Source organism: Hippichthys cyanospilos, chromosome 6 (assembly GCF_059441005.1).
Source record: "Hippichthys cyanospilos isolate Australia breed blue-spotted pipefish chromosome 6, RoL_Hcya_1.0, whole genome shotgun sequence".
Classification (NCBI taxonomy): Eukaryota; Metazoa; Chordata; class Actinopteri; order Syngnathiformes; family Syngnathidae; genus Hippichthys; species Hippichthys cyanospilos.
Window position 1 is genome coordinate 11800433 of NC_142374.1, and position 21564 is coordinate 11821996.

At 40.5% G+C, this 21564-nt stretch overlaps 2 protein-coding genes across 3 annotated transcripts; both read left to right on the forward strand.

Moving 5' to 3' along the window:
- The first annotated feature begins 603 nt into the window (after window positions 1-603).
- prr5a (proline rich 5a (renal)) lies at window positions 604-17962 on the forward strand. The gene is made up of 11 exons (XM_088417829.1): window positions 604-882; window positions 5302-5432; window positions 8030-8155; window positions 8518-8598; window positions 9146-9194; window positions 10598-10655; window positions 11680-11771; window positions 12023-12163; window positions 13322-13457; window positions 14705-14983; window positions 15087-17962. Exons 2-11 carry the CDS (start codon window positions 5302-5304, stop codon window positions 15368-15370), a joined length of 1377 nt encoding a protein of 458 aa, XP_088273955.1. The 5' UTR covers window positions 604-882; the 3' UTR covers window positions 15371-17962.
- A 299-nt stretch (window positions 17963-18261) lies between these two features.
- LOC148422173 (transmembrane protein 60-like) lies at window positions 18262-21469 on the forward strand. Of its 2 annotated transcripts, XM_088417539.1 has the most exons (3): window positions 18262-18453; window positions 18997-19123; window positions 19202-21469. In XM_088417539.1, exons 2-3 carry the CDS (start codon window positions 19034-19036, stop codon window positions 19436-19438), a joined length of 327 nt encoding a protein of 108 aa, XP_088273665.1. In that variant the 5' UTR covers window positions 18262-18453; window positions 18997-19033; the 3' UTR covers window positions 19439-21469. The 2 variants fall into 2 exon arrangements, with proteins under 2 accessions (XP_088273665.1, XP_088273664.1); XM_088417538.1 differs by having other exon boundaries at window positions 18272-18453; window positions 18997-21468.
- The last annotated feature ends 95 nt before the right edge of the window (window positions 21470-21564 follow it).

Genomic DNA, 21564 nt, shown 5'->3' on the forward strand with positions numbered 1-21564 from the left:
TGGAGCTTTTTCGATTTAATGTTCATGATAGTTCACGATAATAGAGAAAGAAAAAAAAGAAAAAAGGGCTTTTTGACAAATAAAAACATTGGCGAGATTGAACTGTACAAATAGCAAAATACGCCTACATTGACAGGTGGCTGAGTAAAGATTTTAGTTGTATGCGATGTCTTTTTCTATCTCCGGAATGTTTGTGTTATTCAGGGACTTCTTGTACTTCACAGTACTGTTATTTACGAAATAGGTGTGCAGTGAAAGATGAGTGTATAACGATGTTGGCGTAAAGTACATGTAATTCTGTGTATGCGCGTGCACGAAATCGATCCCTCGTGTTTTCTTTCAGGTTTTCAAATCTTGTAAACCACAGTGCGCGTGTGCGAGTATGAGTAATAGTGTAGTGTGTGTGTGTGTGTGTTTGTGTGTTTGTGTGTGCGCGCGCGCGCGCAACCGCTCCCTATTTTGTTTCTAGTGTATTTGTATCGTTCAGGGACCTCTGGTAAACCACAACCCTTCTCCCAACGTGACAGTACTGTATTTCCTTGCGTAAATAGACACTACTGCGCGTGCGTGTGACAGTGGCTCAGCAGGATCGCGTGCATCTCGTCAAAACAAAGCGTGGGCGCGCGCACGGGAGCGAGCGGAGGCGCATGCTTCATGAATGAGACCGCCGCGGTCTGCGCTGTACTGCTCACACCACTACCCGTGCCACCACCCTCGGAGAGACCGCGTACCGGGCCGTCTGCAGCCAGATGCCCGACTGGGAGCTGCATCCGGTAAGTCGAGCCCCGTTGAGCCACCGATGAGCTCGAACGGAACCGACCTGACATCGGAGCTGTGTGCACGCGTCATCTCGGCTGGAAGCAGGCGACAGGACACGGAACGGTGAGCGTGGCAACTTTAGGGTCAATTGTAGCTCTTTTTTTCGTGGACTTTGGGCTGTTTTTTTTGTGTGGGGAACACCTTAGAGCTCTCTTTTCGTTGATCAACGTGGACTGTTGCTCGCATGCGCGCTATACTCATTGGCCATTTTGTGTGGAATAATCACAACAGGCTCAGTCCCAGTCTGCTTGCACTAGGCCAGGAAAGCAATGCCGTGGTGGTCGTAAAAATGTTATCGAAAAAGACAAAGAGGAGAAAGAGGCGGTTGCAGAAAGCCCCCAGAACTGGCGTGGCGTCTCTACTGTCCTCCAGTCTCACCTTTGACTCTCGACTTGGAAACACGCCCTTGTTATGTTAAGTGTGAGCGGGCGTTTGAATAAGACGTGCATCGGTGATTCTTTTTGTCTTAAAAAGGAGGACTCTCAGCCCAGACTGTTGTTCAGCCTTCTGATCAATGGGTGGCGCGTTTCTATGGGGAGACACCCAAATAACAAGTGTCATGTCAACCAACCACGGAAAGCCATTGAGCATTTATTCCACATCTTTTATATCCACCAAAAGTTCCATATACCTTCTGTCTCGCCTGTGATGTTTTACCGATTCTTAGTAATACACAATCAAACCCGACTGCGCTGCTCTACGAACACGACTGGTCCAAACCTGAAGGCAGTATATTATCATAGCTTCCTTATCAGGAATAGCAAATAAATGTTCAGACATTCTTTTCTTTAATGACTTTCATGTCAAGGATTTTCAGTTCAACGTCCATTCTTTTGTCCTCACTACTACTTAATTTCAGTGCATTGGTTGGGTAGAACAAATGTGCCTTACTAGTAATATTTTCAAGAACGTTGTTCCAAAGTCTGCCTTTATAATGAGTCATGAATCGAGATGTTGCTAAGCGATATAATCTTGATTAAACATGTTATCCCGATCACCCAAATGTTGTCAATAGCATTGTTATTATAGCCTTTGTTGACACCGAAGCACCCCCCATTGATGCACATGCGCAAGTTGAGTTTGCTAGTCAATATTGTACTTTGTGACCTTTTTATCTAACCTGATCTACCCTTGATTTAACAAACAAAAAAAAACCCTAAAACAAATATTACTACTGTAAATGAAACTAAAATAAAGCATGGGGGGGAGGGGGGGTGACACACTCGAAGAACTAAATTGGAAAAGCAAAAATCTAAACAAATTAAGAACTGATTATAATCTAAAACCCCAAGCTATAATACTTGATTCTTTCTTTTTAGTAGCCTTACTAGTAAAAGTAGTATTGTAGTGTGGGCACTGTAGTCTACTAGCAGGAATTCTTTGTAGAATAGTAGGCCAAAAATAGGACTAGTAGTGGAAATGAAATGTTACGACGGTGTTCACTAGCGTTTTATGTGTGAGATTTTCTCATGACTGCCTTCCAGCACAGTATGAACAGTATGGTCAGTATGGTCACGAGCTGTGGGTCGTGACCGAAAAAACGATATCCCGGATAAAAGCGTCTAAAATGAGTTTCCTCCGCACGGTGTCCGGGCACTCCCTTAGAGTAGGGCTGCTCAATTAATCAAATTTTAACCACGATCATGATATTGGCTGCCACGATTAATTAAGATGATCCTCGGCAATATTAACATTTAAAGAGCCGGCTACCATACATGGAAAATCAAGCACTTTGTCATCCTACCACCAGGGGGCAATGTCTCCCCACATGTTTACATGACAAAAGCCTCTGCTTTTCTCACCCTAATAAAATTTTTAACCAGTGGAAAATGGCATTGAGTTTCTCACCTGATTCCTAATACAGTCAGCCCCCGGCTTACTAGCACCCTGATTTGCGAACAATTCGCCTTACGAGCGTGGATCAGGGAGATTTTTGTCCTCCGCTTACGAGCAAACCTCTCGCCTTACGAGCATTCCGACAAACCAGCCATTGAGTATGTAGAAATGTTCTCGCCTAACTGTGTCAACATATTCAGCAGTTGCGTCATCTATAATCATTAACAGATACTTGTGACGGTAACGTGAACGCTATTGGTCTTACAACCTCACACTGACTGTCTCACTCACGGTGTCTAAATATATTACCATTTAAGTGTAGTGTTTGTACAGCTAAAGGGAAAAACAGCTGACATGAAATTAAATGTGCCGATTGCAGGACAAAGAATTGTCATTGGTTTAAATGTGTGTTTTTTTTTAATTAATTGTCAATACATTCCAACCGTTTAAAAAAAAGTGTGAATAATTATCAGTCAGTCAAGGAGACGCCAATATGCTATTGGTCGATTAAGGTCACCCGGTCTCACTCACGGAGATGCTATTGGCCGGCGTCACACGTCAATCACAGAAATGCCGATATGCTATTGGCCGAACGCCTTTATCTAGCTTGATGGGACAGGATGGAAGGAAGTAGAGAAAATGAGTGAAAAACGGAATGTTTTGAAGACTTTGCAAACTTTATCAGTTAGACATAGCTTCTAAAATTACTAGCAGCGGTAAAGGAAGAAATAAGAGGATGATGTTTTAGTATCTCCGTGATTTGCACCATGACTGAAAGAGTTACTGTAACACTGTAAGACCAATAGCCTATCAGCGTTGCCGTATTAACTCAAGACGTTAATCTCTGCACTCTGGTACGGGTGGTATTACAGTGCTATTTAATGGTTGCTTGACAAAACTGCATGTCATGTTAGTCGGCGACCTCCCGACAAGCTTTGGGACAGCGCCATTGTTGCAATTCTGTGAGTTGAAACCAAAAGTGAACTGACGCTCGAACAAGCTATAAGTGTGGTGTATAGTTAATACAACACACACAACCTCCCCTCCGCCTCCACCCAGCTCAATTCACGTCGGGAAAAACAGCTGACATGAAATTAAGTGTGCCGATTGCAGGACAAAAAATCGTCACAGGTTTAAATGTGTTTTAATCAATAAGATGTCAATACATTCCAACCGTTTAAAAAAAAAGTGCGAATAATTATCAGTCAGTCAAGGAGACGCCAATATGCTATTGGTCGATTAAGGTCACCCGGTCTCACTCACGGAGATGCTATTGGCCGGCGTCACACGTCAATCACAGAAGTGCCGATATGCTATTGGCCGAACGCCTTTATCTAGCTTGATGGCACAGCTGGTTGGGATGGAAGGAAGTAGAGAAAACCCTGACTGAAAAAGTTACTGTGACACTGTAAGACCAATAGCATATTTGATTTACCGTATTGACTTCAAGCATTCATCTCTGCTCATCTCTGCTTATCTCAGCCCAAGTCACATCTTTCCAAAGGTAAAAGTCATTTTTCCTTTGTATTTGTTATATAATGCAACTGTACAGTAGATTATGTCACTCAATATTAATATATGTATACAGCGTGATGATTTTACCTAAGGCTTCTGCGCGCGTTGCACGCATTCACGAATTAACATGGGTTTGGATTGCCCGCTATACGAGCAATTCGAGATACGAGCGTAGCCGCTGAACGGATTAAGTTCGTAACCCGGGGGCCCACTGTACATACAGTGCGAGCTGCCAACTGAGACACATTTTGAAAAATCTGAAAAGTGGAATAAATTTGTATTGAAATGATCAAAAACGCAAAAATGAGGCCCCAGGAACGACCCAGCACACGGCGGAGGCACTATGTCTCTCGGTTGGCCCGGAAACACCTGGGGATCATCCCGGAGGAGCTGGGCGAAGTGGCCGGGGAGAGGGAAGTCTGGTCTTCCCTACTGGGCTGCTGCCCCCGCGACCCGACCAACGAATAAGCGGAAGATAATGGATGGCTTGATGAATTGTTCAATATCTCTTGTAATTCTAGTTATACCCATTGTTAACTAGTGCACTGTTTTGTATAGTAAAATGGAGTTGTTCCACTGTTGAGCCAAACTTGTGCAACAAGTAATGACACATAGCTTACACCTTAACGGACCTAACGATTGATGTCAAGGGTATTGAGTGTTCAAACTGTTTTCATTCCTTCCTTCTCATGCTGCACATGCACATACATGCTTTTATTCTTGACTACAGTGTGTGTGTGTGTGTGTGTGTGTGTGTGTGTGTTTGAGTGTGCCCATGTGTGGTTATGTGGCAAGTTGAGCAAATTGCAAAACTCTCCCTGTCGATGTAGAAATAACAGACACAACATTGTAGCTCAAGACTCTACATGTACACAAGCTCTTGAAAAACACTCATGTCCAACTCGAGGCCCACGGGCCAGATTCATATTTAAGGCATGGAACTGCTACTACCAACAAGTAGGTGTGGCATGCTGGTTGTGAATATATTTTTTTTTACTCAAGTGTATGTGACTATCTCACTCTTTGCTGGTAAAGAAAGTTGTGCCGTTACCATATTTCCAATCACTTTTTTCAAACACATTTTCCCACACTCAGCATATTTTAACATCATTTGTGTTTGTTCGTATGCAGATGCTTGATGGACTCAGGCGGAGGCATGCCTCCCGCTCCTCCCCCCGGCCGCTCTCCCTCAACTTCAGCACGTTCTCTGCGCCTCCCCCGAGCCCGGACTTGGACGGCGGCAATGAGCATCCAATCAGGAGGTGAGCATCACTCGCCCGTCAAGATTAATGGTTATTCAAGCCCAGCATTCGAGGTAATCTACTTATCCGCCGCCGTCTCTTGTGCCCATCAAGTCGAAACCGTCTTTTGCCCTTTTTAGGGACATTTAGGTTTCAAATACGAGTGCTGGGAAACCCTAGTTTTGGCGAGGATACATTCCAGACGTACATGCAATTTGTAAACATCAACACTATTAGTAGGTTATCACGAGTCAAGGCAGGTCAAATCCTGTGTTAGTCAAGAAGAGTAACCTCTTCAAAGCACGAAGAGAGAAGACCAAATAAGACCAAATAGTGATTTTTTTTGGCTAATTCATCTTAAGATGAATTTTTCCTGTACTTCCAGTTTTTTACAGTATTTCTCTAACATTTACACAAACGTGCATCATTTTACTCAGATCAGTGGTCAAGGTTCAGCAGCTCATGTGAGGAGCGTGTATTCGGTCAGCTGTGTAAACATAATAGCGTGACAAATAAGCCGCTTGGGGTCTATGGGTTTGTCATTTACAGGTTTTCGAACAGAAGGCCTGGTGCGTGTGAAGCACACGTTTGAACCGCCGCTCTCTGAAACTTATTGTGATATTCCAATTTACTGACGTATGACAAGACATCGAAAACCAGGATCTTTTCACATGTAAAGCAAACATGATGACCACCATCCTTTGGAAATTGTTGCTATCTGGAAGTCTCACGAGTCCAAACACTGTATTCTGATCAGTACTACAATTGTGGACAATTATTTAGGCAGAAAAATTCACCTCGCAGCCACAGTGCGTCATATGGCCAAAACCAGAAAACAGGTGACCCTGTGCGACTGTGACGTCATTATCAGTTGATCGCAAGTACCAAAATGGCCACCCGCTGAGATGGATAAGAACAGGTGGATTTTGCTGCCTAGTTCATATTCCATGAAGGCAAACTCAATCAGAATGCTGTCTTTAGTCTTGTGAAGGCACATGGATGGTAAAATGGCGCTTTTTGGTGCTCAAAGCTCGTCACAGTAACTACTCATGTACCTACTGGTGACACACAACATCAGGAGCATCTGGGGATTCAGTGTCTTGCTCAAGGACACTTCAACATGGTCACAATGGTTGGGGGATTGGACACACAGCCTCTTGGTTGCCTCTTGGATGGGAGATAACCGCGGAACTATCTCACCTGTACAATGGAGAATATATTTGTTGGAGAATGTGTATCTATTTTTCCAGCCAGGAAGCAAGTTCTTTTATTTTTGAAATTTCTTCCGGCAGCGCAAATATAAAATGGGCACTTGATATACTTCCTGTTTGTTTTTTTTTTTGTTTTTTTTGTGAATGAGAGGCAACTTGCGGAAGACAACACTGCACGTGAGTCAATAAGACGCCAACACACCTGTCTAACAGCCGATGGGTAGTCTTACATCTGGGTTGCGTTACCGTATTTGTTTTTATGTGATCGTTTTAGTCTTGATGTGTTGGGATGGGTTTAATTTGTTGTGGTATTTTTTTTAGAAATGTGCATGATTGCAACCAACGGGTGGGGATAACGTGTCAATTTGCTGGCAAGGTATCGATCGCATTCAGCTGCGTATAAATCAACGTTTAGGATAGACAATTCATGAATGTTTTTCGCAGGACCATGCAATGTTGGTCTGTTAATGATTTTGATCCCACTTTTTACTATTTTACTGTTTGGGGCCCTTTTTATGTTTTTAATTAATCTGCCAGGTCAAGGGTTATGCAATGGGGTTGATGTCGCGGCAATTTGTAGTGGTTTAATTGGTGTGCGGTTATCATTGTCAACGTGTGTTTCGCTCCTTGCACAGTTATTTCAGCCTGGCTATTACAATAAAGCTGTTAAGAAATACATCCAGCCTCAGTCAGTTTATTCTGACCATTGACCAAAACATATGACATTATTCTAAAAAAAAAAAAATTGATTTATTTTGCATGTAGGTCTGGTCAAACTATTTGGAAAAGAAATATAATCTCTCCGTATTACAGATTTTCCCCTACTACCTTTGAATCTCGATTGACTTTCAGGCTGCGAATGGGAATCTTTTGTAATCTTTTATTTGAAAGCGTGTTTTGCTACCTTGTACAATTGTCCTTGCAGGAGTAGTGACAGAGCAGGAAGAGCTCCGTTATTCTCCTGTATTGTACCTCCACTTCCTTACTGCTCTTGTTTTTGTTCTCACTGAGCCATGCGAGCCCTCCGCCTCTTCTTCTTCTTCTTCCTCCTGTCAGCTTTGCAGTGACAGGCGCTCAGCTGCTGCTTACCCCGCAATTCCACTGGCATCTGTGTGCTGCATAAATATTTGTTGGCATCAAAGCCTGTATTGTTTGGGAATCCCATCGGTGCCTCTGCTCCGTTCTTCTCTCACGGGGACCTCGGGGCAGCGCCCATCCTACTTTCTCATCTCGTACCACTCTGTCCTACATTTACTCTTGCCCTTTGTTTTGCGTCAGCCTCGCTCTGGCTTCCCGTCTTCCCCTTCCTCTGTGTCTCTCTCGACCTTCCTTTTTTTTTGTTTTTGTATTCTTTACGTTGCTGTGTTTTCCTGGCTGATTTCCCCTCTGCTCAATGACTCCTATAAGGACGCTGCACCGACTCAAGCTGATGAGTTCGCCCAGCCTCAGCGAGTTGGCCAAGAGCGACAAGGGGTCACCGGAGGACAGGGGCGAGAAGCAGAAGAGGGCTGGAGCCAACGCCACCTGGAACAGGTATGTCCGATTGGGAACGCTGCCCTGTGTAACCCGGGAATGGCTTCAAGCCCAAACTATTTCTGTGTCACGGACCAGTTGAGAGCCACTTATTCCTTTTGGGTTTCATTATGTGTCCTCTTTAATTGGGGACCTCTGACATAGGGCATACTTGCAGCTGCTTTTCCATTCCCTTATCCATCACATTCCTATTTGTAACCAATTTATGCAAAGGTTTACACTTAATACACACACTAAATATTCACATTTTTTGGATTGTGGGAGGAAGTCAGAGTAGCCACATCAAGACTCAAACTCACAATGCAAAACTTGTTGCTGTGAATGTGACAGAGTCTTAACGTTTTGTTTGGTTATCCTTGCAGCATCCACAATGCTGTCATCGCAGTCTTCCAGAAGAAAGGTTTGGCCGACAATGAACTTTATGTTCTCAACGAAGGAGTCCGGTAAGTTGAGACGTCGGAACGTATTTTTTATGTTGTTTTTTTCGCGAGAAAGTTGAAATATGTCGACAGGTCTGTTAAATGTGTATGTTAAAACGTTAAATTGCCATCACTTTTTTTCCATAACATTTTTAGCGGTTGAAAAAATTGTCCCTCCTCCCTTGTCTTTGCTGCCATTTGACGAAAAGGCCATTGAAGTAGAAGGTTTTTTTTTTTTTTTTTAGTCCAGACTGGTCCCTTCTTAGCGCGCTGAGAACTTGACATTGAGCAATTTGTGTTATCGTCACTGGCTTATGTGCTGTGTGTTTGCGGTAGATATGTCATTATCTTTGCACACGCCAGTCGTCTAATGCACACGCTAATTCGTAACAGGGTAGTAAAGTACACAAGGGATGATCCACTCACACTTTCACACACACTGATAAAGACACGCAATGTCCTGTTTTGTACCAGCACGCAGACAACGAAACATTTGTTACGTCAAGTTGAAAACATAATTTGATTGACGCATTTAACTACTTACCCAATAAAGTGAATATTCCTCCACTAGGCACTTGCTGAAAACCGAGCTGGGTTCTTTCTTCACGGAATACCTTCAGGTAAACCCAGTTGGACAATTGCTTGATTAGAATGACCCTTTTTAGAACAGTTTCCCAACCTTCATTCTGCCAAAGCACATTAAGTGAAGTCTCATTTCAATGCGGGGGATATGTTAGTGACCTACCGTGATAAGTGTTGTAATAAGCAAATCAAAAATATTTCTCAAATTAATTTAAAATGAATAAAACGCACAAGAAATGGAAGACCTTTTTTGTCACTAATTGATACTTAGTTTTACTTTTACAACTCGAGAGGGCATATATATAGTAATGAATACAGGTTGATAGAGTGATTTAGAGTTAAAAAAGAAGTATGTTAAAAACAATTAGACTTTATACGATCAGAACATTTTGAGTTGATCACGATCATAGTTAAATGGTGTCGATTTAACTAACTTGTTTAACTACGGCATATACGTGTATACTGTTTATAGAATATCATCAAAAATCTTTGTGTTGGCCAGATCTGACAGAGGTGCACAGGTAGCATTCGGGAACTACACAAAGAAAAGGTTTAATAAAGTAAAACAAAATCAACCAGAGATGTTAGTAATGGATTCTGTAATTTGCTGTAATTAAATTATTTTATTGTGATCAAATGATTTTACAGTGCATAAGGAACTGATTCTACAGCAAACATTCTTATAAGTCTATAACGATTAGTCACACTAGTGCAAATTAAAGGCATGTTTCCCCTTCATACAGTAATTTGTGGAACAGAGCAATGACATCATTGAATGACCTGCAAGTTTTGACATTACAGCCAAGCACTGATCTTGCATTGGCAAATATCGGCCAGTTGTGATCAAGCAGATCTGCATAAACGCATAAAAAATATAATGTATTTAATTGTTAAATTAAAATATATTCATGCTGAAACTACAAAAAATCAAATTCCCTATTTCGCTGATTTTAAACTTCCTGCGGGTTGATCTCGAACGTAACCCCCACAATGATCTCATAATTACGATGTGATCACCTCTCACTTTATTTCGAAGTTAGCTTACTCAGTGTGAACTTGGTTGAACCTAAAACAGTTGTCAAATTGCATGAATTAACATGTGGATTAAATTGTTTTACCTGTCAATAGAGATTGCTGGCTCATGTGAATGAACAAAGATGCTACTATATGTAGAAAACAATTATTTTTGGTTGGGAATCACTGTAATCACAGCTGTGTCAAATATGCATGGAGGGTATATTGGACTCTAAATTGTCCTTAAGTGTGATTGTGAGTGTGAATGGTTGTTTTTCTTTGTGTGCCCTGTGATTGGCTGGCAACCAGTTGAGGGCGTCCTCCGCCTACTGCCTGAATACAGCTGGGATAGGCACCAGCAAGCAAGTAACCCTAGTGTGGATAATGGAGATGGGTTTTCTTTTTTTTGTCTCATTTTCTGTTGCAGAACCAGTTGCTGACAAAGGGCATGGTTATCTTGCGGGACAAAATAAGGTTCTACGAAGGTATGGATTCCTCTAAAAGAGATCAAATATAGTATTATACTGTGTAAAGCTGTTGCCAGATATCTTTCACGTTATCTAAATATCAAAATGGATAATAATCAAGCAAAACATTCCAATGTGCCGGTAATCAGAAACTTAACCGGTTTACGAATGGATAATTGTAGAGATGAGATGAGATCTCGTACAATGAGATCTCATAAGATAGGAGACCACAAGATTTCACGTCCGCACAAGATCTCATTTGTTTTGGCTGTTGTGTTTGACATGAGGTACACAGGAGAATACACTTTCATTTTAACGCTCTAAACCAAAGTAAAACACTGGCAAACCTGGTGAGAAGTTGAAAATAAACCTTATCATACCAAATAAAATACCAACACGAACGTAGTGGCTAATTTGACTTGACTCACAGACAATTGCTATGCAACACAATGTTGTTTTCAAATCATGTTCAATCGCTAATTCAGGGCCCTAAAAAAGGACTTAATTACACTGGTGATGTATCGAACGGCGCCTAAATCAGCTGCTAGCTAGCTGCTAGCTAGCCCCATGTTGTCTGGCGAGAGCAGTCAGTTTACCTTTCAAAGGCAGTGAAAGAGACGCAAATTACTCACCTTGATGCTTAGCCTAACAGTTGCCGTTTGTACTGATCACTTTTGGACAAGCCAGGCTGACTCAAATGTGTTCTGTGGTTGCTACTGCCTTTCATCCACCATTATCGATGGTGAAATTGCTGTCTAAAATCTCAGTTTATATTTACGTAAAATTCGAAGCTCAAAAGAGTCAGAAGCTTTCTTTATTGTCGTTACGCCTGCACAAGTAAATTTGTTATTAGTTTGTTTAAATTTGCAAAAGGGGAAAAAAAAACAACTTATTTTAATTATTCTTTTTTAATAATTGCTCACTTAACGAACTAACTAAAGATTTTATTACTTGGATCCAAACAATTGCTTGTTGTGTTTTCCAAAACGTGTCCTTTTTAAATGATATCGTCCAAATACAGTAAATGTCACATTTTTTGCAGGTCAGAAGTTACTGGACTCTCTGGCAGAGACGTGGGATTTCTTCTTCTGCGATGTGCTGTCCATGCTCCAGGCCATCTTCCACCCAGTCCAGGTAGGACATTTTCTCAAGAGGACAACCAGCAGCATACAGTGGTGGCTTTCCATTTGTTATCTGAAAGGGGACTGAATTCGCCACTTAATGCCGCTACAATCATATTGCACGATGACAGCCTTCTTGCAATAGTATACATACATCACATACATGTACTGGAAACAGTGAGGCCAAGATAAACACGAAGGAGTGTGGGGAATAGTGTATTACAAATGATTAAAAAGATTTGTTGTTGTTGTTGTGGAGCGCAGGGTAAGGAGCCATCTGTCCGCCAGCTGGCTCTGCTCCACTTCAGGAACACCATTGTCCTAAGCGTCAAGCTGGAGGATGCCCTGTCTCGGCCCCGGGCGCGAGTGCCGCCCTCCGTCACGCAGATGCTGCTTATTCTGCAGGTAGCTCCCTTCTCACCGTTTATGACGACGCTCAACAAAAACAATGTTTGTGACAAAACTCAAGTACTCAGACAGCAGTGTAACATTTTGTTGTCGACTGACCACATGTTTTTGTTGAAACACAGACATATACCACTGTGTTGCTTTTGCCTCCGTTCTTCTTGAAATTCGTTCTACTAATGTTTCTTTGTGCTTAGGAGTTCTCTTTGAATTTTCTCGCTTAGATGTAGCACTCTAATGCCGCGTTCAGATGGAGAGCGAAGAGCGTAGGTTTTGCATTGTAGTCAATGGAGTTCGCGTGATGACACGTCCAGCGAAGCGATGGACGCGAAGGAGCGACGCGCGGCGCGTAATTACGCGTGACTCGAGAAGTTAAAAAAATTGAACTTTTTTCGCGTGTCGCTTCGCGTCAGCCAATCAGCTTCGGGAACGTTCAACGTCTCAAGCAGGGGGCAGGAACTAATCTTGGCGGCCGCTTTGCGGTCACCGGGAGCGATCCAACACGGCCAGCTGAGCTTTCAATACAAAACGGAGCCAAGCAAGAGCACTCACCTGGTTTGTAGAAAGGCGGAAGCGAGAACTTGGGACAACTGCTATGTGCAGCGTTTGCTTCCCTTTTTTTAACAGCCGTTGAACCGTTGTTACTGTGCTAAGCTAACGATAGCGCAGCACTGACAGTACAGTATTTAGCACGGTATTGGCCACTTGATTGCGACATGGAAACTTTTTTTCGCGCAGTGTAAAAAAAGAATAATGAAGGTGCTGTCGGAGAAAATATTGGCTCTGCCATATCCCTGAAAAGTGAACAATGCTCTCCTTTCCGGATCCACTGTAAAGTGCACAGCAAGCTTACTCACCTCCCCTCGCGTGATACTGTTGCGTGAAAAGTGAACTTCATTTTGACCTCGCGACGAAACGCCTCACGTAGAGCGTAAACGACGCGCACCATCTGAACGCAGAATTAGTTGTACCAATTCCACCGCTCTGTTAAGACTTCTGTTTTTGAAGCTTCAAAAATAAAGAAGACAATTTGTTTTCCGGGTTATTTTACTGATCTCTGCAAAATCCTGAAAAAAAAAATCCACAACACTATCCAAAAAAATGATGATGTGATGTTAACGTCATTAGGTTTTTTTTTTTTTTTTTTGGTCTCTGCAGGGCGTTCATGAGTCCCGTGGTGTAAACGATGACTACCTAAGGCTGGAGTCTCTGGTCCAGAAGGTGGTTTCACCTTACTTGGGCACTCATGGGCTTTACTCTGGAGATAACACGGAGGACCACTGCTGTGTTTTGGGTGAGAGCAGTGTCCGGAGTGAGAAAATGTAGTTTCATGGAAAAAAAGTGGTTTATATTCAAGCAAAATGTTGTGTGTTATTAAGAATTATAAAAAATATTTTCACGGGAGAACATAAAAGTGTATGTTTAGGTGTTTCTATTCAAGACAACCTAGTTTGTTCTTAAAAATGATTTTTTAAACAAAATTTGTCTATTTACTAGAAGAAAAGTAATATATTAAAAAATAAGTGTTTCTGCTTTATGTGAAGGATATTCAACTGCCCCATCCTCATTGAAAGCACACTTGCCAGGTTTTGCGTACAAATAACCTAACCAAGAACAAATATTCATACGGAGTAGAGTAAGCAAATGGTCCATAATCAACTCAACACATATCTTCAGCATAATCACCAAATAAACTGTCTATACTGTACTAAATAATGTTACAGTTGTGATTGATAATACTCCTGATATGCTCAGAGGTGAACAAACCCGCACACGTTTCATACTTTGCACATATTCTCAATTTAGTTTACTTGAAAAAAAAAATCATATCAATATAATATATATGATAAATATATATATTATAATATATATATATGATAAATATATATATTATAATATATATTATATATAACAATATTTCTGAAAAGCTTGTTTATTTTCACGCAAAAGATTTTATCGATTCAAGATAAGATAAACATTGACAAAGCGGTGTTTATTTTCAAGCTACGTTTTCAAGAATTCAGTCTTTTTTAAGTAAAGCTAGTATGTTTTAAATCATTATATTACAAGAGTAAAAATCCATGTGTTTTTTTTTTCAAAAACGCATTTGTGTTTTTTAGGTAGTAAGATAGTAAGTATATTTTAAATTAAGTCATAATGTTGCATGATTGAAGTTCTGTGTTTTGTTTTTCAAGAGTTCAAATGTTTTTCAAGGGTGTTTTGAATAAGAATTTACAATATTACAAGGTTGAAGTTCTGTTTTTTGCTCTTCAAGTGTTCACTAGACTTTTTCTGGAAATAGTATTACGTTTAATTGAAGTCATAATATTACATGATTGAGCGTCTGTATTTTGTTTTTCAGGAGTTCAAATGTTTTTCAGGAAATGGTAGTTTATTTTCAAGTAGTATTTTAAGAAGTCGTAATATTACAAGAATGAATTTTTGTTTTTCAGCAAAAAAGTTCAGATATTGCCTTTTTTTAAATAACGACAATAGAAATGTGTTTGTTTGTTTGTTCTCCTGTTCCCCTTGTTCCCTTAGAGAAGCGCTTCCAATGGGGCTGGTCAAAGTCTGCCGAGCATCTGTCCAAGAACCCGGTGGTCCGATCCAAAAGCTACAACATCCCGCTGCTCCTGACGCCGGTGGCCGAGTACGACGCCGACTGCGGCTCGGTGGGCAGCGGAGGAATCCGCCGCCACTCGGCCTGCGAGATGATCTCCTGCCTGGAGGAGCAGAAGTTAAACTACGCCGAGCTGGCGGCCAGTTCCGACCTCTCCGCCGCCGCCTCCAACAGGCTATGCGTGGGCTCACAGTTCAAAGGTATGCTTGCACCTTTGTACTTTTACCAGCAGCCAAATCCAGACAGACTCCCAACGGTCTTCACTTGAATTCCCCCTGATATGATACTTGCGTCGATTGACAGGCCTGATGCAGACCGGGGCCGCCTCGATGGACCTCCCTCTGTCGTCGGCCTCCATCCTGCGCTCGTCGGGGGCGCTCCACGGCACCGAGGCCACCACCACCGTGACCGACCTGGGCAAGGCGGGATCGTGCTCGCCGCCCAGCGAGTCGTCCAGCCCCGAAACCATCATCGGACAAGGACTGCAGTCGGCCGACTCCGACTCGGACGGGATATTCATCGACTTCCCGCCTCATTCCGCCGAGGCTCTGGGCTGCGGCCGCGAGAGCAGGCAGAGCACGGTGTAGCTGCGCGCGCGAACACACACGTGCGCACCTGTGAAAAGTACATTTCGACGGGTACATTTCATGGCTTTGAATCCAGCCTTATTTTCGTCCATTAATGCTTTTTTCACAAAATAATGTCATTCTAAAACTTAAATGCCTAAAAAGACGAAAGTACAGCGGACCCCAATTTTGTCCGGATATTCCAAACCCACTTGCCATACGTGAAAATCCACAATACAGAGACTTTAAATTTAAACTTAATATTTACAAATATTAGACACACATTTGAAAAAAAAAATCCTGAGGACCAATTCTCAGGTTCTCGTTAAAAATTGGATAGTATCGTATCATTTTTGAGGAAATGAAAAGATGAGTTGCGTAACATAATTCTCCTGATAAGATCTAAAGCACAGGTGTCAAACCCAGATCCGGCCTACCACATCATGCTGATTCGATTTTGGTTAAAATATCAATTTTGCAAGTTGCCTTCAACTTTTTAAAAAATTGGGGAAAAAAACAAGCGTTTTTTTTTTTTTGTTCCCAATCTCTCTGTTTTTACCGGCCTCTGATTGAAAAACTAGTTAAAATTGGGACAAAGATACCTAAAACTGATTTGATTTCGCAGTCACACTGGCTTTCTGACAGGAACTATAACTACAATGTGGCCCATGATAAAAATAAGTTTGACACCTCTGATCTAAGGTATACTTGCTTCAAGCTGTTTGTTTTTCACCTCTATTTGAACTTTATCTTGACACATAAAAGCAAATACAATTGAACCCTGTATACAATGTGTATTCTATATTTATGTTAACATTTGGTCAAAGCTGAACGTTTGCAACTCTAAATTCAGGCTTTCCTGTGTACAGTATACTCCTCCCAAAAAAAGAAAAACTCTCTGCGGTAAAGCGGGGGTTCGCTGTATTTTCAATATTTTCAAGAAAAAAACACTTAGTCCTCCACCAAGGTTGAACTCTTACCAACAACTGACCAAAAATACAATGATTGTTTATTTATACTGTTTGTCTGTATATACAAGAATATCTGAGGGGGAAAAAAAACAATCCGCAAAACTTTCAAGGGACACAGCATTGGCCAAAGATGGGAGGGTAATTTCGTTTTGGTGCAGATTTGGATAAAAAACACATTTGGTACTGACCATCGAAAAGCATCTATCTCCAATAGTTGTGTTTTTTCCTCCATGTTTTGTTTAATCACAAAAAAGTAGAGACATTTGATTATTTTTCTGAAAACATTTGATTTGGAGATAAAAGCTTTAAAAAAAAAAAAATCAAGATACACGCAAAGGAGATTTGCGCTCCTAAAAAAGAAAAACTACTAAATTTGAATACAATGCTTTTTTTTGGGGGGGGGGGTAACATGAAGAAGAAATAAAGAAGGAATGGAAGGAGTATATAACCCCAATTTGTTAATAACAATTGGAATTGTATTCTTGTCAAACATTTAACGGTGGTTGCCTACAAAAATCCTTTATTTGGATGTGTTCCAGATGTAAACTCTTCTACTTTGCCTCATGACACCTGTGGGCACAAATGTTTCTTGCAAATCTCTCTTGTAGTGTTCACGAGGTCACAATTGTCCAAGCTGCAAAAATGTAAGTTTGTTGGTCTGTGTGATGGAGTCATGTTGAACTGATTATCTTTATTGGGCATTGATTGTGTTGGCATACAGGTGATTCGAGCATTGTCACTTCTGTTCTATCGTGTATTGACTGAAGTCGTAATAATTTATTTCGCAGCTTCATTCCAATGAAGATCGCGTCATCTCTTTTCTGAATGTAAAAAGGAATGTCATTCAGTTAAAACAAAAAAAAAGACCAAAAAATGACTAAAGGGTTTTTCCATACATTCCCCATTTATATCCATTCCTGAATATTCCGTGTTTTTGCATTTGTTCAATGAATCTTTGGCTCATGGGCTGTTTTAATGTTGCCGCTTGTAGAGGTTCAAAGGGAAAATTAGATGGTGCACTTGTTTTTTTCTGCTTTGTACAGAAGATGCTGAGGTTTTTAATTGTTTACATTTCAAAAGGCAATTGTACTGAATGTTGTCTGACACACTGTATTTTGCACCTTGTAAATACAAGTGGGTTAATAGTCTTTCAGGCGGCTATTAAAAAAAAAAATTAAGTGGTCACGATATGTATCTTTTAATAATAAGGGCTTTTTCAGGATTATCTTTTTCAACTACATCAAAAAAAAAAGTTTTACCTCAAGCTTTTGTACTTTACTTTTTTGGACAATCTTTGGAGTTGACTTTTTATTCATTTGTTATACTTGCCAGGTATGAAAAAATCAGTTTGAATAAAATGTTCAAATGTGGGTTGTCATGTTTGTTTTGTCTAATTATTGCAGAGGAGAACTTATAATGTACATGGACATGTGTGTGTATTTAAAATACAAAAAAATATGGGGAATGAAAAAAGATTTTTAAAGCTTTGGATTTGACATGGTCTACTTTTATTGTGAAATTATCTTTTTTTTTTAAGTTGTTTTACTTCCTGCTTTTGAACAATCTTTGGAATTGGACTGTTTATTCATTGTTATACTTGCCTGGTATGAAAAAATAGCTTTGAATAAAATGTTCAAATGTGGTTTCACGTTTTATTTTTCTGTTTTGATTTGTCTGTTTAAGAAGAAAAATAACGTGCTTGGACATGAGCATGTGTATTCAAAAAGAAGAGATGGAGAAAGAGAAAAAAAATTAACATTTGGATTTGATTAGATATGCTTTTATTGTGAAGTTACCGTCTTTTTTGACGTTTTACTTACAGTTACTGCTTTCGAACTCCTCATTACTCCAATCTGGTAAGTGGCGATAATGCATCGAAAGCATGCTCACCGCCAGTAAAAATTCACAAGAAGACGAAGAAGATGAATTCCCGTCTTGTCGGCGGAAATCTCGCGTCACTCAAAAAAATAAATAAATAATACTTATAGCTAGCTACCGTGCTAGCCGTTCAAAACAAACAACTTTCTATTATAAAACGGAAGCAAAGCGTTTAATTTTTGGTGGGACTGGAGAAACGTCCCCTCAGAGGCCGACGCCTAGATCCAAGTGGTGGCGAATCTTTTGCTGAGCTCGGTAAGGCTTTTTTTTTTAAGCCGTGGTTTTTTTGTTCGTTCGAAACTTGTGCTAACGCTCTTTGGAGTGACAGCGAAAGCCCCTCAACAAAGTCACGTTTTTAGATCCGAATCCAATGAAAGGCTACTTTTTTTTTTTTAAGGTCGGGACCAGAAAATAGAATCGTGAGAACATTGAGGCTGAATTTGTTGTATTTTTAATTTCATAAAGATTGTTGTTTTGATATTATGTGATATTGTATAGCAGTATCTGAATTTGTACGTTCCTGTGATATTATTTGCATTTAATTTGGCGTTCATGCTTTGATTGTAAAAACCTAATTAGAAGTTACTCATTCAGCTCTTTCACAGTGTATTTATTTTCTTCCAATCAAGTTGGTACATTGTGTATTTGTATTAAAAACGATTACAAGAGTTGCAAATCGTTTTTGCCCTACAAAATACACCAGAAATCAGGATATTTAATGTTCAAACTGATTAACGAGTAATTTCTAATTTTTGTACCAAATAATATATATGTTTTTTTTATTTTTTTATAAACAAGTATCTACTGGTCCCCTGGACCTTGTCGCGACTCATCAATGAAGATGTCTCTGGTGCAGCGAGTGTTCTTGTCGTGGATCTTTAGCCTCATCTTCCTCATCATGCTGGTCCTCAAGCTGGATGCTAAGGTACAGTGTAACTGGTTCCTCGTCTTCCTTCCCGTGTGGACACTGGACGCCGTCCTCGTCCTCTTACTGCTGATCAAGCTGGCCGGTCGGTGCAAGGGTGACTCGGAGGCGCGCGATGGCGACCCGAGCGCGGCCCGCCGGCTCTGGTACCTGGTGGCCGTGGGACTCAAGGTGGCCTTTTGCCTGACCCTGTGCTCCCGCTTGGAGAAACTGACCGACGTGTGGCTCAGCGTGGTGTGCGTGCCCCTCTGGGTTCTCCTGGGGGGTGCCCTGGTGGAGCTGGGGCGCAGTGTCTTCCACCCACGCAGGGACTGAACCTGGCCATTTGTTCTGAATCGTCTTACCATGGGTGTCTTAAGCAGATCTTTTTTTTTTTGTCTCCATTTAAAAAAACGAAACAAAAACAATACCCCTTGGAACTTTTTTTTGCCGGTATTAAGCAGAGCCCTCCCCAAAACTTACTCTGTTGCAACTCCTTGTGAGGATACAAATATTTTGCACTGACACGTTTCACCATTCAACATGAATTTTGATGGACCCAGAGAGTTTCAAGGACCTTTGCCTGAAATTGAATAGGGAGGCCACCAGTTCCTTACACGGGTGCTTGTAGCTTTCATTAATATTCATCAACAACAGAATCATGTCGGTTGACCCAGAACTCACAAATTTAAAGAAGTAGAATAAAAAAAATTAAAAAGCTCGCTCATCAGTGAGCACCGGTGAACGATGGGAAATTTTGCCCCCCCAAGTTTTCAATGCACAATGAAAAAGGTAGGTGTACAAGCTATAATCTTGTTATTATTATGTTTTTTTTTAATATTGAATGCCTGAGGGAATTGCACACTTTTCTATATGTTGCTGCAATTGATTGCAATTTGAAATTGAAATCAATTGCAGTGTGTTGGACTAACTATCACAAAGCACTTTGCAGAGGACTGCTATACTTGGACTGTATTCATTTGTGTCTGGAAAATCAGCTGTCAGCATTGTCTTGATCTGGATTTAATTAGCAAAGTCCATAGTGAAAATATTTCTATATACGGTATATAGGAGTAAATGCTGAACAGAAAAAAATGTATAGGCATAAAAATACAAATACGTGTGTGTGGGTGTGTGCATGAGACTAAAGTTGTAAAGGGCCAGACTAGTCAGATATTTTATTGTTACAAGAATAGATGACCTGTATGAATGACCTAAACATCAAATTATAATTAGGGTCATTTTCCATTTTTTTTTCACTGAAAATATTACAGAAAATATTACTGTATTACATTCTTACAGATTGTTTTTTTTATGCATTTAAGAATGAACTATTTACACTATGTGCTAAAGCTGTGTCCCAAATTTCCTGAAAATATATAAATAAAAACTTTCTTACAACATGACTTCTCACAAAACAAGACTGTACTTGTACTTGTTTTATGAATTTGTAATGTATCAAATCAAAATCTCACTGTCTCAAACCCGATGGAATTGTTCACAAGAATCTGCATACGTATCAACCGCCTTTTGCCTGAGAGATGGACACCCATGATTAGGTTTTAATATGAATTTTCATTTGGGTTTTCTTAACACTTCCACTTTTTCTCACAATATGAGCCTTTTCCTCATATTGTGATACTCGTAATGATTGTGGCAATAGAGCAGTTTTTTTTCACTGTGATATACTGACACGAATGCATGTTTTATGAGCATCATAAGCGTCTTAAGAATGTCAGCGTAGAAAAAAGTAGAGAATTAAGTCGAGCAAAAAGTGGTCATTTTGTTTTTTGTTGTATTTTGTGAAAAACACATACATTCATAGGAATGCTGTAAAAGCTCCTCTTTACCTTAGTTTACTTACTTGACATTTACTGTCAGGGTTTTTAGTTAGTGGCTTTTTCTCATTTTGTTGTTCTCTCGGTTTGATTTTTTGTTCAAGGATTTATTTTTCCCCAGTTTTCATAATATTGAAAGACTAGCCCAGCCTGCCTTTGTGTGTTTAACAAGGACACAGTGGGAAAAGTCACAGATGGCTGCTGGAATCGGCTTTTGAGCGTCTTGATAACCTCATTGTGAAACTTGAATGCAACAAACACTTTTTGTTGCACAGCTGGTGCCTTGCGGAACAAAATGATGAGGCTATTAAGAACCTTTATTGTGAATGCAACCGCGCTTTAATGTCAATTGCAGCGTAAATATATTCATGTTGATTGGTTGTCACTTGTTTTTTTTTTTTCCCCCTTCATGTGTGTCTGTTTTCTGGTATGATTGCACGACAAACTAGCGATCCTCATATGGTGTTACACAGATGGCTTCCTGAAATCAATGTAATGTTTAAACTGTGCATGTTATAAGTGGATACACTTTTTTTCAAATCCAGTGCAGTTGGTTCAGTTGTTTTTAACTTTGAAGAGCATTTGCATTGAATCTTTTAGTGACTTATACCTTTGGGTTTGTTT